Source organism: Aulonocara sp. 'chitande type north' Nkhata Bay, linkage group LG12 (genome assembly GCF_057382095.1).
Source record: "Aulonocara sp. 'chitande type north' Nkhata Bay isolate Kocher_YH1m ecotype deep benthic linkage group LG12, A_spYH_male_GT1.1, whole genome shotgun sequence".
NCBI lineage: Eukaryota > Metazoa > Chordata > Actinopteri > Cichliformes > Cichlidae > Aulonocara > Aulonocara sp. 'chitande type north' Nkhata Bay.
The window spans coordinates 14,127,366-14,144,303 of NC_141355.1; the positions used below are offsets into that span (position 1 = coordinate 14,127,366).

At 42.1% G+C, this 16,938-nt stretch overlaps 2 protein-coding genes across 4 annotated transcripts in view; one reads left to right on the forward strand and one right to left on the reverse strand.

Moving 5' to 3' along the window:
• Positions 1–5,533, forward strand: LOC147317057 (carnitine O-acetyltransferase-like). Of its 2 annotated transcripts, none has more exons than XM_086313662.1 (14): positions 1–166; positions 1,301–1,570; positions 1,755–1,873; positions 2,513–2,566; positions 2,713–2,878; positions 3,005–3,179; positions 3,290–3,468; positions 3,566–3,666; positions 3,754–3,873; positions 3,979–4,101; positions 4,197–4,332; positions 4,417–4,479; positions 4,562–4,699; positions 4,813–5,533. In XM_086313662.1, the coding sequence occupies exons 1-14, from the start codon at positions 140–142 to the stop codon at positions 5,026–5,028; spliced, it is 1,887 nt and encodes a 628-aa protein (XP_086169788.1). In that variant the 5' UTR covers positions 1–139; the 3' UTR covers positions 5,029–5,533. The 2 variants fall into 2 exon arrangements, with proteins under 2 accessions (XP_086169788.1, XP_086169789.1); XM_086313663.1 differs by lacking the exon at positions 1–166 and adding an exon at positions 209–312.
• adamts13 (ADAM metallopeptidase with thrombospondin type 1 motif, 13) overlaps positions 5,360–16,938 on the reverse strand; it is an 18,551-nt gene continuing 6,972 nt past the window's right edge. The window contains exons 1-29 of one of the 2 annotated variants that reach the window (XM_086313659.1): positions 16,614–16,814; positions 16,262–16,322; positions 16,009–16,142; positions 15,636–15,719; positions 15,275–15,399; positions 15,034–15,180; positions 14,390–14,524; positions 14,028–14,178; positions 13,836–13,940; positions 13,611–13,762; positions 13,458–13,521; positions 13,001–13,127; positions 12,763–12,911; positions 12,557–12,677; positions 12,266–12,346; positions 12,008–12,189; positions 11,767–11,923; positions 10,915–11,044; positions 10,658–10,837; positions 10,372–10,570; positions 10,190–10,292; positions 9,983–10,112; positions 9,708–9,884; positions 9,416–9,620; positions 8,921–9,230; positions 8,691–8,834; positions 8,422–8,601; positions 6,383–6,558; positions 5,360–6,278 (exon numbers count right to left, since the gene is read on the reverse strand). In XM_086313659.1, coding sequence (XP_086169785.1) covers positions 6,123–6,278; positions 6,383–6,558; positions 8,422–8,601; positions 8,691–8,834; positions 8,921–9,230; positions 9,416–9,620; positions 9,708–9,884; positions 9,983–10,112; positions 10,190–10,292; positions 10,372–10,570; positions 10,658–10,837; positions 10,915–11,044; positions 11,767–11,923; positions 12,008–12,189; positions 12,266–12,346; positions 12,557–12,677; positions 12,763–12,911; positions 13,001–13,127; positions 13,458–13,521; positions 13,611–13,762; positions 13,836–13,940; positions 14,028–14,178; positions 14,390–14,524; positions 15,034–15,180; positions 15,275–15,399; positions 15,636–15,719; positions 16,009–16,142; positions 16,262–16,322; positions 16,614–16,691 — 4,143 coding nt within the window. In that variant the 5' untranslated portion in view covers positions 16,692–16,814 and the 3' untranslated portion in view covers positions 5,360–6,122. Of the gene's footprint in view, positions 6,279–6,382; positions 6,559–8,421; positions 8,602–8,690; positions 8,835–8,920; positions 9,231–9,415; positions 9,621–9,707; positions 9,885–9,982; positions 10,113–10,189; positions 10,293–10,371; positions 10,571–10,657; positions 10,838–10,914; positions 11,045–11,766; positions 11,924–12,007; positions 12,190–12,265; positions 12,347–12,556; positions 12,678–12,762; positions 12,912–13,000; positions 13,128–13,457; positions 13,522–13,610; positions 13,763–13,835; positions 13,941–14,027; positions 14,179–14,389; positions 14,525–15,033; positions 15,181–15,274; positions 15,400–15,635; positions 15,720–16,008; positions 16,143–16,261; positions 16,323–16,613; positions 16,815–16,938 lie in introns of those variants that run through there. The other variant, XM_086313660.1, reaches the window with a different exon arrangement.

The window sequence follows — 16,938 nt, forward strand, 5'->3', positions numbered from 1 at the left end:
GCGCTTGTTTTGTTTGCTGTATCCGACGGGGGGCGGACAGCTGAGCGCAGAGTGCTTGTCCTTGAGACATGACTGCCCGAGGGTTTCCCCATCTATATTCCCGGGACAGTCCAAGTTTTTAGCGCGTCCGTCTGACAAGATGCTGGGTGTTTTTGTCAGAGCCGCGGTGAGTCCTCCTTTTTCCCCCTTTGCGTGTGTTTTAAGTGCGTGTTAAAAAAACGCAGTAACGTTACGTTTGATTTTGCGACATCAGGTCAAGTGAGTGAGTGAAGAGGGAGGGGCGCTGTGCAGAATAGCAACAATGTGGCAACAGTAGGTTAAAATGTAACTTACGTTCACCCAACGTGTGCATTTAAATTGTGCGTTAAGGAATATAACGGAGTATTTTTCTTTTTTTCGGGGAGGGGGTTAGCTAACATTTTGCATAGCGTTAGCTTAGCGTAGCATAGAGTAACTTAGCGTTAGCTTAGTTCGTGACATGGGAAACAGCAATGTGACTCGGAGTCATCCCCCAGTATTATCCACATTCTTGCATCTTTTCTGTCGTGGCGTGCAATAAATACACAAAATATTTAGCAATAACTTTATGTTGATATCGCTAACCGGAAGTTAATTGTTGTGTTCCAGCTTGACATAAATATCCCTACATTTTTTCTAACCGTTACGTATTTAATTCAACCTTATTTGGAGTAATATTAAATCAAATGGGATATCATATGAATGTATCTTCTTATTTTTTGTCAATAAATCGTATAACGACTTTATATTGATGTGTTTTTGTTGTAGCTCCCATCCGAAGGTTCAACTGTGTCAACCTATTTATAAGCTGGCAGAGACTAACACCAGTTAGTCCGAATAGTATAGCTGCTTCTGTCGGTTGTTTTGGTGTCCGTTTTCATGCACCAAATCATCATCTCACTGTAAAGCACGAGCCTGTCTAAGTTATTTACCGTTGTTCGCAACGCCCGAAGCTAGTTCTTGCTTAAACCAGTTTGCAGCGACTCATTAATGTCTGCAGTCTTAGATTGCATGCACTAAACAACATGTTGACACTTGAGGTTAAAGAGATTCAATTAATCTGCAGGGTTAACGAGCCCCAGTGAGATTGTCAATAAGATTACATTTCAGTATTCACACTCATGTATGAATGTACTGGGCTATTTATATATTTAACTGTCTGTTGGGCTTCAAATAGCAATGACACCTTCAACTTTCTAAATCCATTTGTAATACTCCAATTTAATGTGTAATAGCAGAAAAAACAGAAGAGTTTTTAACTTAACAAGATATTATCTTATAGATGCGGCCAGGTATGGTGAAGCCATGTCACCTAGTCAGACCCGTAACGCAGATCCTTGCAAGGCCCCTGACACACCAAGAGGGTCTGCCTAAGCTACCTGTGCCACCCTTGAATCAAACGTGTGAGCGCTACCTCGCAGCTTTGGAACCCCTCATCAGTGATGAAGAGATGGATCACACCAGGAAGGTGGTACAGGAGTTCCTTAAGGGTGGTGTAGGAGAAAGGCTTCAAAAGGGACTGGAAAGGCGGGCACGCAAGACGGACAACTGGGTAGATAAATGGATTTATTTAACTTTATGTGTCACCGTAGACATGATGAGTGTAAAAGCAGTCTTTTGACAGAAGAATCTGTCTTTTGTAATTACATACACTAAATACATGTTTAATTTGGCTGTTTAAGAAATTAAAGTAATTCTTTTTTCGCCCTGGTCTGACTACAGCTGTGTTTGTGTAGTTAACAGAATGGTGGATGCAGTCGGCCTACCTGGATTGCCGTATGCCGGTGGCAGTTTACACCAGCCCTGGAGTAGTCCTGCCCCAGATGCACTTTCATGATCGTCAAGGTCAAATGAGGTGAGAAACCAGCATGCCCTTACAGTATCCAAACTGCTTATCTTAATAATCACAGGCCCACAAACACTAAAAAAAAACCCAGCACTTGTAATGCGTGCAGTAAATTTTCAGGGCTCCAGCAGTACCAGTTATAAAGTTTAATTGTCTGAATATAAGTGCAGCCATTAAGCTGTTTTAAAAAGTGATTTACTTTGTGTTGAAGTTACAGTACAAGCTCATTTTAAGCTGACCTTTGCACAGTCTTCCCTCCACATGCTGGCTATTTAAAGCCCCAGGGCTTCTCATACCATTGCTCAGCTGTTTTTGAATGCTGTGACCCATGGGATATGCAGTGAACATAGGGGCACCATGGAGATGTAATGCAAAAATAACAATGAAGATGATAAGAATATATGTGCCAAACATATGAGACTGTGGTAAACAAGCCAGTGCTTGTTTTTGTTTTGTTTTTACTTTTAGCTTCTAAAAATTTAACTGCGTTCCTCTCCATTCCTCTCCATAGTTCATGACTGATTTTGTTCCATCTGTGAACACTATATATGAGCGCTAGCTTTTGGAGCATTGATGCAAAACAAAGCATACACTGACCATTATGTGTAGTAATCTATAATCTGACTTGTTTTTTTTTTTTTTTTGCAGGTTTGCTGCCAAATTAATTGCAGGAGTTTTGGACTTTAAAAAAATGATTGACACGTGAGTTTGTCTGAAATCAATACAAACATTGTACTGCTGTAGCAATAAGCTCATTATCACCATGGCCTGCAGCTGTTTTTTATTTGGTTTTTTTTTTTTTTTTTTTTCAAAACTGCAAATGAATAATATTAGTTACTGTGTTGTAGTCAGACTCTGCCTGTAGAGTATTTGAGTGGGAAGCCTCTTTGTATGGACCAGTATTACCAGATCCTGTCTTCTTGTCGTATTCCTGGACCAAAGAGAGATATCGTTGTAAATCACGCCAGTGGAAAAACACCTCCGACTCACATCACTGTGGTCCACAACTTTCAGGTACTCTAGATGGCACTGCTGTTCTTTCTTCAATTATAAAGATCCTGATTTTTTTTTTATAGTCATTATGAAGAAAAGGAGTAATAAACTAAATCTGTTACTGAATCAACCCGGCTTCTCTTCTAGTTTTTTGTCCTAGATGTGTACAACAGTGATGGCACTCCACTAACAGTGGATCAGATGTATATGCAGCTGGAGAAGATCTGGAACTCCTCTTTGCAGACTAACAAAGAACCGATTGGCATCCTCACATCACAGCACCGCAACACTTGGGGAAAAGCCTATAATAACCTGATTAAGGGTGAGGACAAGCCACAGTATCAGCCAGATGTATTCTATAGATAGAAAGCATTTTTTGTTAGAATCTTGTGATTCACAAGTTCCATTTCCCCCTTTTTTTTTTCTTCTCAGATAGGACGAATAAAGACTCAGTTCGTGCCATCCAGAAAAGTATTTTTACAGTTTGTTTGGATGCTCCAATGCTGCGGGTGTCTGATGACTTGTATCTGAGCCGCGTAGCTGCCCAGATTCTGCATGGAGGAGGTGCTCGTTGGAACAGTGGCAACCGCTGGTTTGATAAGACGCTACAGGTCAGTTTAAAAGAGCGCAATGACTCACAGATCCAAAGTAATAAACAGGATTCTGGCAATGGTTGAGAATTTGAATGTACCTGCAAATCGTCCTCAGTTCATTGTTGGTGAAGACGGTGCATGTGGACTGGTGTATGAACATGCACCTGCTGAGGGTCCACCCATTGTGTTTCTCATCGATTACGTTGTTAAATACATGTAAGTTTATTTCAGATTTTAGACTAGTGTTTCTTCGTGTTTATGATGAGCTCACACTGACTCGGCGGGTCACGTTTTTCTCAACAGGCAGAGGACTCAATTCCGTCGCGCTCCCATGATTCCCCTGCCCATGCCCCAGAAGCTGCGTTTTAACATTACACCTGAGGTCAAGAGAGATATTGAGAAGGCCAAACAAAATATGAACATGTATGTCATGCTGTGCAGTCAGAATGTAGTTTTCTTGTTGCTGTTGTCATTTGGGCTTTGATGTCAGCCATTTTCTTTGACTCCCTCTTTTCTCATTTTTGTCAGAATGGTACACGACTTGGATGTGAAAGTGCTTGTGTTTTCTCACTTTGGAAAAAATGTGCCAAAGAAGCATAAGCTCAGTCCAGATGCCTTTGTGCAAATGGCTCTTCAGCTGGCGTACTTCAGGTGAGAAGTCCGCTCTCTTGAAAGGGGGGGAAAGGTCCCGTGGGATGCAGACACTGAGTGCACCGCATGATATACTTTTTTTGTTTTCAATCCAGGATCTATAATATTTGCTGCTCTACCTATGAGAGTGCTTCCTTAAGAATGTTCAAATATGGGCGAACAGATGCAATCCGGTCAACTACTGCAGACTCACTTGAATTTGTCCAGGCAATGCAAGACCCAGCTAAACAGGTACTAGTAAAAATGATGGGCTCTCACAAGCGATGTAACATTTTAAATGTGATCGTAAAAACTGAGCAGTAAATGTTCAAACAGAGCGCAGAGAAGCTGGCACTGCTGCAGAAGGCCATTCAGACGCATAAAGAAAACACGTACAACGTGAGTGCTGAAATCCCCAAAACAACCACTTTTTAACTACTTGATAAATATCACTTTAACATGCTCACCATTGCTTTTTCAGGCAATTCATGGGCAGGCCATTGACAGACACCTCCTTGGGCTCAAGAGGCAGAGCATAGAAGACCTGACCTCTATACCTGAGATATTTATGGACACCTCTTATGCTGTGGCTAATCATTTTAATCTCTCCACCAGCCAGGTATATTTGCATCTAAGAAAAGCCCCAGTGTGTTACTGCTGAGCAAAGGATAATGTGTTGTAATATTTGTTTACTTGCATGTTTGCCCTCATCCCTCCCGTCTCGATGTCCAGGTTGGCTCCAAGACAGACTGTGTGATGTGCTTTGGTCCAATGGTGCCAGATGGCTATGGAGTGTGTTACAATCCCATGGATGAGCACATCAACATCGCCATCACAGCCTTTAACAGCTGCGAGGAGACAAATGCTGCCAACTTTGCCCAGGCTGTAGAGGAAGCACTGTTGGACATGAGAGCTCTCTTGGAAGACACAGCTACAGCCAAGCAGTGATTCCACACAGGAACCTGGCACGGTGTTTTTGTGCCCCCGCCGGGCTGTGGCTGTAGCTGAACCTGGAACAATGCCACACTGACACAGACCTGCAATGGACTGAGTGTGTTGGAGCTATGGGGAAACCAGTTTTTAAAGGAATTATGGGAAATTTACCGTGTGACTATCAGTATTGAGATAGAGCTATATATAGGTGTGCGTGTGAACTTTAGATGAGCATTATTTACTAACTGTAATAGTATAAGTACGCCCTCCATTTTTATACTTCAGCAGTTCTGTGTGCTATCTTCCAAATGACTTTGTCCTTGCTTAAGTTAAAGATTTTGAGTGCTTTGGTTTGTTTATTGTTTATTTAAGGTCAAAATAATTGCATATAGTTATAACAGTTAATGAAAAAGGATCTTTCAGTAAGATCCTTTTTCATTTCACTTTCACTTGAAGATATAATATGCAGTTATGAACCACAAGAACTGTATGGTGGTAAGTAAATCTGCAGGGAAACAGCCTTCTTGTAATTTCTTATTTTCCTTTTTCAGGGGTGTTGCCTTTGTACAAAGGGTGTGTAGTCTCTGACCAACAACTGAGAGTGTGAGTGCAGGACTCTGTAAAAATACAGAACGAGGGGCATTACTGTCACTGTCTGTCTTCTCCGCTGTCCGTGTCATGAAAAGTCGCAGAGGTCCTTCTGTTCGGGGGGTCTGAGCGGAGCCAGAGGCAATAGCAGCCATCATGGAGCATGCGCTTCAGGTGTATTCCCACAAAACCCAGCAATGCAGCACCTCCCTTCACAGTTGTGATTTAGAATGAAAAGTGCTGCGAAACAATCACGTTATCACAAATAACATTTCATTTCACAGCTATTTGAGTCACAGCTTCGTTCTTGTTAACACCGCTCCTTTTCATCTTTCACCTTTTTCAGCTCGCGTGAGCACCGCTCCTCCCTTTCGCTTTGTGGAGCCAGAGAGGAGGGGCCAAATATAAATGTTGTGTTCAGTTTATAGAAATCACATAACTGATGACTGCTGCATATTATACCTTTAACTCTTTCTTCTCAACAGAGCACAAGTGAACATTGTCAAAAACAGTATCTGGTATCAAAGGCGCACAAATGAATATCGAGCTCTGAAGCTTCCTTCAGAATGCAGGTAGTCTCCGTGAAATTCAACCTCAGCCATATTTCCCGACGCATGCCACTGAAACAGCTGGTTACCTTTAAACACGTTGGTCTTTAAGACATCCATGTCCCGGATCTGAATAACACAACAAGCATATTGCAGTAGTTATACTCGTGCGCTTTTTGTCCTTGTAAGATACAGCATATTGAACCAACACATGTTAGAGAGCTTGTTCGCACCATAATGTATGTAGACTGGGAGTTTGTGGTGTTGAATACTAATCCTATGTGTAGTGCTTGGATTCTGATCTTCACTGAGGGAGGGGCGTTGATGAGCACTCGACAGGTGTGGTTAGTGCTGGACGTTATTGGATTCTCAAACACACCGCTGGGGGAGAACAGCTGAATGTCACAATCTGAGGGGCAAATATGGATCGTTGGTTAACAAGTTATCATCACTATAGTCTGTGTGCAGTTTAGTGCAATTGCAATAAAATTTACAGTTGTCTACAAGGAATATTATAGCTGTGAATTGATTGTTCATAGCTAGAATATCACGTCCTTCCCACCTGCATGGTGGATGGAAAGGATATGAACAAAACAGCCCATATAGCTGGAAATCTTAAAACAGTCTCACTCTATCCGAGGCAAAAGCGTAAAAAACTTACAGTATTCTCATCTGACGTTATGTATTGCAGGGCTTTTGTTTATGATTGCGTTAGACTGTGGAAGTATTCTCACTGCGTCATACAGTACTGTGCAAAAGTCTTGAGCCAAACCTCCTTGATATTTTGTTAGGAAAAATGGGGAAATAGGTGTCAAAATTTACTGAAGATGTGCAAACATGCACGCGTGTAATATATACACTATATAAGGTATAAAACAGTGCTTGTACATTTCTAATTAGGTTTGGTATTATTACCTTTATTCTTCCACACAGCCTAAACCCTCTTAGGCAAGCTTTCTTTTAATTTAAAGTAGTCTTCAGGAATAGTTCTTCAGGCTTCTTGAAGGAAATTCAAAGCTTTTCTTTGGAAGTTTTGATCTGTTGTCTGCCAAAATAATTCCACACTGCTTCAATAATGTTGAGGTCCCAGCTCTGGGGAGGTGAATCCACGATTCACTGTTGCACCTCTCAGCTGACCTCTGACATGCTGACAATAAGTTGAACTAAATAGTTCTGGTTTAGATTCAGACCTGCTGCCACTGATCATCAGTCCATTTCTTGTTTAAGCTGGCATAGCTCAAAATTGTCTCCATCTTTCCCTTTCTTAAGAATGGCTTCTTGAAAGCCACTCTTCCACTGAGAGCATTTCTAATGAGGCTTCAGTGAACAGTAGATTCCACTTTCCTCCAGTTTATCCTCATGATGACTTTTGAAAATTACACATACATCCAACTCTTTGGAAGGAAAATAAGAGTGCCAACCTCAATCAGCTCACTCTCTGGGCAGTATTTTCTTTTAAGGAAATAGTAAATGAATTTTGTATGTATTAATTAGTTTTCTTTATTCTTTTTAAACATACTGCACTACAAATGTATTCAAGTAAAATCAAGTGCAAAGTGGCTTTTGTTATTTAAGAGTAGGTAATGGATAATAGGTATTGATTTGTTAATGACTGGACAGTTTGACCTCATTTGACCTTGAAGAAGAGGTCAGCGGTCCAAAGTAACATGATATTTAAAATTCCCACATATCTTTCCCTATTTACCCGTATGTTGTCAATGTAAACAAAGGCAGTTTTAAATCATTTTGACCTTCAAATCAATCTATCAAGCTTTAAGGAGAGGTCAGAGGTCAAATGTGACATTATATTTTAAATCTTAGTATGGTAGTTTCTATATGTCGACAATGCACACCACCAAAGACTCATACTTTCTAACTTGTATGGCTTTTGTCAATTTTCAATAAAATTATTAACTTTAACTTCAGTTGATGATCTTGGTGGATGTAACGTAAATTCTAATGGATTGCTAACATGACCCCGCTGTGCCCCCCTGTAGAAAGAGAGTGACACACATGCAAACGCTACCAAACAACAACCTTCTTTGCACAAGTAGTGAGGGGTGGCTTAAGACTTGTGTACAGGCTTGCAAATCTCTGTTAATTCAGTTTAAGTAAATAAGTTTCAATTCACTTGTTGCTGCATCCATTCAAACAACAAATGAAGGATGCTCTTTCATTAATCATAATCCTATCTTTCATGATATTTGACAATCCTTCTGCAAAAAAATTCCTTCTGCAAAAAATTCCTAGTTCTGTTCAAGCACCGTCTTACCTTGATGGTGGCTCCTCTTCTTATTTTTCTGTGAACTGTACGTAAACACAACCCCGCTCCCTGGCGTGAGCAGATTTTGACGCACCAGCAGGACATTTGTTCTGGTGGTCAGTTCAGTACCTCCCACATGCGCGCACTTCCTCATAAATGCCAGTCGGTCGAAAAATGCCACGTACTCCTCTGTAAAAACGCACGCAGAGTTGCATTTATTTTGCTGCTGCAGCCTTCACACAGAAAGTAGCAGTATTAGTGTTATTAATAGAACCAACTTTTTCTGCAGTCCAGGGAGCTGGACACCACTTTAATGTGAATGACCTCATCCAAGGGTCGGCCTATGGATACCACACAGCGATCTGTCACATCAGTTAAATCCACTGTGCCTGATTCCTCCAGCAGTAGCTGTCCACATGCACCTAGACAGGAGCAGATGTTATAATATTAATAATAATGCTTTTCCTTCGGTTCTTCATGAGTTCTTAAAGTATTTATGTCTACTGACTTGATTTATGGGTTGGAGTGAGTGTTGTGGCAGCCACTGGGGTCACTGGGATGGTGAAGGCCTCTGTTGGACTAGGAGAAAGTTGGCGTATGCTTGGCTGTGATATGTTTTTAGGGCTTAGAGTGGAATGCAGAGGAGTGGGTTTATCTGATGTGGATGGCACATCTCTGCAGCTGCCAGTGTAGCAGCCCTGGATGGTGATTGGCTTGGGCATGTGCATGCAAATCAGGGGGCTGAGGGGCTCTGGCTTAGAGGGGCCCATGCAGGACACAGCTCTGGATTGGATACCGTAGCCACAGGATACTGAACACTTGAGAGAAACACAACACTTATGACAAGGAAATTTCACAATGTTAGCAATATCATGCTTAATGAGACATCAGTGTCCACTGCTTCGGTATTCAGCGAAGCAGTGGACGGGAGAAAAAAAACAGGTTCAAAAGAGATTATTTCATCCCATTTCTATCTAATAGCCATCCCCATCTTGTGACGTACCTGGCTCCACGGCTTCACCTCCCACCTAAAGGTGCAGACTTGCACCAAGCAGGGCACTGTGATGGCTGGTTTGACAGCTGCATGGCAGTTTTCCTCTGCCACCATGCTCTCCTTGCCGTGGATAAACTGGACACAAGACACAACCCTCTGAGCTACACCTAGGTCACAGGAGACTGAGCAGGGTAACGTCCTGAATACCTTCCACCTGGCCAAGTGACAGTGGTGGGGAGTTCATTATTTTTTTTGCTGTTGCAGAAATCGATTTCAGGTTTGCATTTTGTGTGATCTTCACCTTGCTGGGCAGCTGTGAGTGTTACATGATACCACTGCTGTGGGCTTGGGAAAGTTACTGCACTCCGAATCTTCCACAACCACCTCCTCCCCTTCTGCTTCCCGAGCACAGTACAGCACCCTGTTTGCTACCCCTCCTCCACATGTAACACTGCAGACTCCTTGCTTAGAGCGCCACCTGGTTGTTACAAGAAAAATATCCTGTAATTTTAAAACATTTATTTCAAATCTGCATCCTACTTTCTACACATCTCTATGGTTACTACAGTGTCTCACATAGGAGGGCAGGGTAAAGTGCTGCATATCTCAGACTTGGGATGAGGTTTAGTAGAGGCATCACAGTGGAAGTCAGGCACTCCCAGTGTGGTTTGATGGTCCACACAAGAAAACCACACCTGCAGAGTTCCTACAGCACATAATCAGTGGGCTTTGAGTTACTACATCTGAGTAGACAGCACTGTTTCTGACTAAGGGAGGACTTACCATTGCCGCAGGTCTTTGAACACGGGCTAATAACAGGGCTCCACACATACACACGAGGCTGACTAGAGCGTGGTAACAAATCAGACTTTAGACTGGGTTGTTCCTGGTCAAGAAAGACAACAATTGTAGAGATGTTTCACATTCTTAAAGAACACTGGAGTTCAAGTTATCGTTGATTTTACCTCTCGGTCTGATTCCCACCCAATGGGACACACGTCTACCACACAGGGCACAGAATCGGGGGGTTTAATCTGCTTTGAACAAAAACTTTGATCGACTTCAACATCCACGCCACCTTCAGGTCGGACGCACGATACAATCTGTTTTGCTTCTCCTGGCCCGCAGATTGCCAAACAATCCCCTGGCTCTGATGCGTGCCATCTATAAACGCACAGACCGAAGATTTACAATGTTAACTGTTCACACTCTGTGAATCTAATAATCAGCATTACATTGCAGATGTCATACCTGGCAGGACAGTGCTGCAGGTTACATTTTTCAATAGCGTGCGGAGCTGTATCAGGTGGACATTTGGAATCTGGAACCTTCACCACATCAGATCCATGTTTCTGAACACACCTTACAGGACGCACTCTTTCTCCCCCACCACAAGAGGCGCTACAAGGCCCAAACGTCCCTGCAGTCCATCTGTAAAATAGTACATTTTACATGTGCTAGTTTGTGCTGAGCACTGTATGTCAAAAGAAGCTGAGTATGAACCCAACCTGGGGGGACAGGGTGCAAGATTACAGGTTGTGTAGAGCAGTGTGGTTGGACGGGGTGTTGAACAGTCATGTTCCTCCAAAGGTTTGCTGGTCTCTTCATCTGCACAAATATAAACATGCCTCCGAACACCTGTTGAGGGGTGAAAGGTGGAAGATGCAAATGTTTACAAGACCTTGGATTTAACAGTTGTAGCCTCCTATAGTCTACATCAGGTATCAAACATAAGGGTGTAAATTATGGACTTCTAACTGTATTTTCATGAATTTTACAACTTTTCCTACTTATAAAGACCTCCCCCACAGCCTTCATGCTACACCAAAGTAGTGAAATAGCAGATAAACAATTAAATGACAGAAAAATTCACAGTAAAATAAACAAGTAGGACATTATCTGTAAATTAACAAGACAGTCTGGGCCTGTATTCTTTAATTTACTACAGCATAATCTCTTTATCATGTAGAAGAATTGGGATGTGCTGTTAACATTGCACCAGAGACTGGTACACTTTTTGTCACTCTTTAGCAACAAAATATGAACTTTAGTCAAGTAAAGATTGCTATGATAGTGTTAGCTTCCTTTTTATTTATGTTGCCAACTAAATGATTTTCATTCAACTTAGTTCCACTTCATTGTTTTCCCCAATAATCTAAGCTCTCAGTAGGCAGCGCACACCAGAGTTTGACAGCCACTGCTAAACACTATTATACAAATGCTTTCAATATGGCATTTTACTTGCAAAAGACATCTGTTTCCCAAACAAAAAAGCAAACACTACACGGTCTCTCAAGGTCTCAAATGATCCCCGTCATCAACAGTATTTTTTTTGTCACTTTCTTCGTTAAGTTACTTACCTGATCCACAAGATACAGAGCAGGGTGTTGGGAAAACAGACCATTTGCCTTTGGGTAACACATCCATTTGGCTGCTGTTTCTGGTAGGCACATAGAACTGGTAGCTAATGTTTGGATTTGTTTTTTCTCCATATTCTTTTCCATATTTGCGATAGATCTACAGTGAGAAAAAACAAAACAAAATCACTATAACTGTTGCACAAAGCCACGTGAACAGTTTAGTAAGATTTCCTCGCCTGACCTGTACTTTTATCTCCTTTTGCAGAGGCCCAGGCACGAGCAGCTCCTCCATCTCAGGCAAAAGGTCAGGTGTTAGATGGATTCGGTACTCCAGGCGGTTTTCATCCAGCGGGGAAGGGTGGGTCATATTCAGAGCCATGCTGCCCATTCCAGACACAATGTACGTCTCCCCAGTCTTTACAGCTGTGGATGCAAAGTTTTAATCCTGTTAAGGTTGTCTTATAGAAATGTAAATCTCCTGTCCAGTTATGCCACTCACCCATATGAGTGAAGAGAGGTGCCCTGTTGATAATATGAACCTGTGTGGCATTCACTGGCACCGAGACAAAGGTGATGTACTCTGAAACAAAAATAAATCACTGATTTATAACTGATGCACGATAATACAGCAGTTATTAATGCCATCAATTATTCTTTTCAAACTAGTAAAGAAAAAAAACCTTTCACACCCCAAAAGCATTAAATTTGCTTATGTACAACAGGGAAAAAAGCAGGAAAACATCATATTTGCTTTACAAATAACTTAAATTAATGGCACTCAGTTTGTTACCTCTGGCCTGACCACCACTGTAGGAGTCAGATATCAACCTGCAGGAAGACCCATTTCCACCACACACCCCACAGATATCCCGTACTTTTCCAGAGTGCAGGACACCATCACAGCCAAACAGCTGATCAGAGACAAAAGAAAGATCACAGAAAGAGGGATATGGCATTTGATCCCTGATATATTTAGCCTCATTAACCCATCCCTACCTGGCATCTGCCTCTTAGACAAGCTGCTGTAGCGCCGAATGGAGGAGGGCTGTCTGTCTCACAGCGAGTACCATCCACAAACTGAGAGCCACGGCTCACTATGAAGTTTTCTCCATCTGACTGGCACATATATCTGCACTGTTCATCCCCTGGTTAGGATAAGAATAAGAAATGTTAGGTGTACACATTTTTCACATTTTGCTCTAAAGAAAAAAAAATCAAGTTTGCTTAGACCTACCCTGTGTAAAGCCTAATGCAGGAATCCATGTGTAGAAGGAAGCACTGTTTGGTGGCAGGTAGAGGGGGTGGTTATCTGTTTGGGAGCACTGCTCTGCCATGAAATTAAGTTGAGTGCGCTCACAGGGCTGCAATAAGGTAGATGGTAAGAAAAGTGTTATTTTCTCCTAATAAGTCAAGTTTACACTGCCAAGCCCAAATTACAGTAAGGATACTCTGGCAGTAAACTGAATTTGAAGAATAGCTGATTTGTCCCATGCTCTTATTTTCACATGTGCATGACTTATTTTCTCGTAATTCTAAGACATTTAATCATTTCTGTTGAAATTATGGGCTGCAAACTACTAAGAAAAGCTCATTCAAAGCTGGGAATGATTTTGGGTCCAATGTTCCATTGATTAAACAATATTGACCTATTGTATGGAGGCCCAATGTAAACATAGCCAGTAAGTACTTACTTGCTGGTTACAAAGTTCAGCCTCGATATCTGGGCCCTCACAATCATTCCCTCCAAACGCAGGTCTGAAAATTAGAGGTGACACACCAAAATCCCACATGTTCTTAAGAAGAAGTTCAGCAACATGTTTTTACTGACGCATCCATTTGTTAACCTTGGGTTGTTACATTGCCGCGTACGAAGTGCGACACCGCCACCACACGTCCTCGAGCAGGAAGAAAACTCAGACCAGCCAGACCAGGAGCCGTGAACCACATCAGGGGAGCTGAGATCATCTGGAGACACACAGCGCCCCTTTAGACACCACTAGAAGAGAGGATTGCATCCCGTGAAAAACACACTACTGTTTGATGACTCTCTGGTGCCTGCAGAGCTGTACCTGATTAGGACCACACTCTGTCCCATCCAGAAGTGGCACTAGGAGGCGTTTGCAGGAGCTATTGTCGTCTAGATTGATGTGGCAAGACAGAAAACGACAAGCTGGCTGATGGAAAGGAGAAAAAGGTTGTTAACAAACTGAAAATGTGGTAATGTCAATTTCCCATCCTGTGCCATGAAGACTGTGACATACCAGGTCATTATTGGTGAAAGAGCAGGCTTTCGCAGTGCTACCAAAAGCTATACGACACTGGTCATCCACGCCATAGTAGAGCCCTGGCTTCCAGTCTTGCAGGGATCCTTCCATTGCAGGGAGATCTTTTACACATTCCGTCTTCCCTTCACTGAGAATACCAACAGATGAGAAAACCCAAAGCGCTGACATTATATTGCGCTGAAAGACTGAAGACTTAATATAAATTACGTTTTAAGGATCAACCTCTGTGGCAGATATGAAGACACGACTTAAGAGTAAATACCATATTCAGTAGTGCCAGATGTGCATGATAAATGAATGGCATTTCTTGCACAGCTGCTGTGAACAGGTTGGCCCACCTGAAGAAAGTAAGAAGCTGCTGTCTGCTGCAGGGAGACCAGGTCAAATCCACACTGTTGTAGCCTCCGTCAGAGGCCATCATGAACCCACTCCTGCTGCAGGTGTTTCCTACTCCGTCATGGTTGATTCCAAAGCTGGGTGAAATACAATCAAGCATAAAAGATGTTAAAGTAACCATAGTGTAGGATGCTGTGAGCATGCGGTTGTTAAAAGATGACATTCCCTGGCTGGTGACATTTAAAGGTATTTTAAATTGCCAAGAATACCAGAGCAAACAATTACGGTAAAACAGTCTTGAAGCATGTAAAGCACCATTTAAACTGTCAATCACGGTCCAGTATGGTGACTATAGTGAGTGTTATGAGCTGAATTAAACTGCACAGTACAATTAAAGCTTTTTTTTATGGGTCTGTGATTTGTGAAGAATTTCTTGGAAACATTGAAAACATTTCCTGTAAAGACAAAAATTTATCTCTGACTGAAAATAGAAAGAAAAACTCACTTAAGGGGGGAAAAAAAGCAATTAAACTGAATTATACTGTTTGATAATTTCAAAATGACAGAAATAATAAGGAATGCCCCAAATTAGACACAGCTGTAAACTAAAGTATACATTTTAGGTCCCGTGGATTATCCCTTTTACCTGTGGCCAATTTCATGAGCGATGGTGATTCCCAGGTCAAAGCCAGTGTCCTCTGTAATCACACAGCTCCAGTCACTGGAGCAAGCCCCACCGAGCTGTGTTACTCCCCTGACCTGCTTGTTTCCATCAGGTAACACCAGGTCATACCTGATTGTGATGGTAAAGCAAAAAAAAAATCATTTTGCTCATCTGCAAGATAATAAAACATCCTCTTATAACCAGATACAGACAGTTAACATACCTTGTAATGTACAGTAGAAGATCTGCATGTAGCGGGTCCGTGTCATTTGAAGGGTTAATCCTTCTGCCCCAGTCACACACACTTCTGAGAGAAGAAGTGATGTTGGTAGACAGCTGGATCTCTGGCTAAAACATGGTCAAATGTAACAAGAGAATTAAAGTACTTTGCACTGAAACTTTTAATCATGTTGCTCACATTCAGAGTCACTATGGATAGCAGCAGCTTAATAAGCTATAGATGTGACAATAGCTTACACAAGCACTGTAGGACTTCAGATTATTGTGCTAAAAAGCTATATCTAATATTTGGTCATTTGTGACTTAACTATAATGAGCTGGAGTCATAACAGAAAGCCACTTACCTCTGGCTCTGACAGGATGATCATGCGGACCAGGTGCACCCTCATGTTGGCACCCAGGGTAATGTCTCTCAACAGCTCTGAGGCCTGGGTGGAAATTGAAATATAAGTCCAATTACTATATTTCATCACTTTCAGTGTATTGGGACTATAGAATTGCGGAGCACTTACACCAGGCCAGACTATGGAAAGAATTCAGCAGACACGGTACAACTTCAGAACACATTACTGTCTCTGACTTATTGCTTTTAACACCTCTTTCATTATCTGCTGATTCCTCCCTATATCATCCTCACAGCTCCATTTACGGATTGTTCCAGTAAACATTCCCATCCACTAGTTCTAACTTCTTTTGCATGTGTGCGATCAGGCTTACAATGTTGAGGTTGGTGAGGATGTATCTTTCTGTGTCCTGCCTGTGGACCTGCTGGACATCAGGCCCCACCACTACCAGTAGCTCCAGATGGGTGATATCAGGCATCACAGCTGACCGACGCAGTCGCTCACTTACTGCGACCAAGAAGAAAACAGTGCAGACACAGAATGATAACCTGTCTGTGTGCCAGTGGTTGTGTATATACTTTTTTTCTCATTTTGTTGTATTTTCAAGCTTCCATTGACACACATACCTGTGGAATGAGAAGAACCTGGATAGGAAAGTACTCTTGGACTGGTCGAGTGATGAAAAGGCTTTTGAAAGGAACAAAACTTTGTTTACATCTAGTAGTGAAATTAATGCTATGTAACTAGATTTAGACATGTGAGTCAAACACCAAAAAAAAAACATGAAAATACTGCTAATTGCTTGTTAGCAGTATGCATGTAAATCCAATAACCAAAGTTAGGACTCTCTGTAACTTGTGGGTTTTTCGCAGGATGATAAACAGCTTAAAGTTGAAGAGTTCAATGTACTTTGCAGAAGTTCCGAGCAGTGGAATGACTAACCGCAGTGCTCCTGTTCACCCGCAGCTTTCCACCTACCTTTTCCAATGGAGAAATCATTAGTGCGCTTAAGCCAGGCCGCAGCAGCAGCAGACAGAACAGAGTCATAAAAACCATGTTTCTCCTTCTTCCTGTGTGTGTACCTGCTCCGCTTTAACACCAGGACAATATGTGATCCTCCTACTCAGGCAGGACAGAGCCAAGAGTCTGTGAGTATGCGTTTATGTAAACAGTAGGGACAAAGTTGATGAGCGTCACGCGTCATTTGCTGTTTTTTTGGGGGGTTGGAGACCAAGAGGACAGCTCTTATTGGTTGGCTCTCTCAGCGTGTGCTATGACTAATATGTGTCATTTCTTGCCTTTT

Bases quoted from the DNA above. Each gene is read 5' to 3' on its own strand.
- LOC147317057 (XM_086313662.1), top strand. From the start codon at position 140: ATGCTGGGTGTTTTTGTCAGAGCCGCG. The intron at 167-1,300 runs GTGAGTCCTCCT...ATTATCTTATAG, and splicing joins GTGTTTTTGTCAGAGCCGCG to ATGCGGCCAGGTATGGTGAA. The intron at 3,667-3,753 runs GTAAGTTTATTT...TTTTCTCAACAG, and splicing joins GATTACGTTGTTAAATACAT to GCAGAGGACTCAATTCCGTC.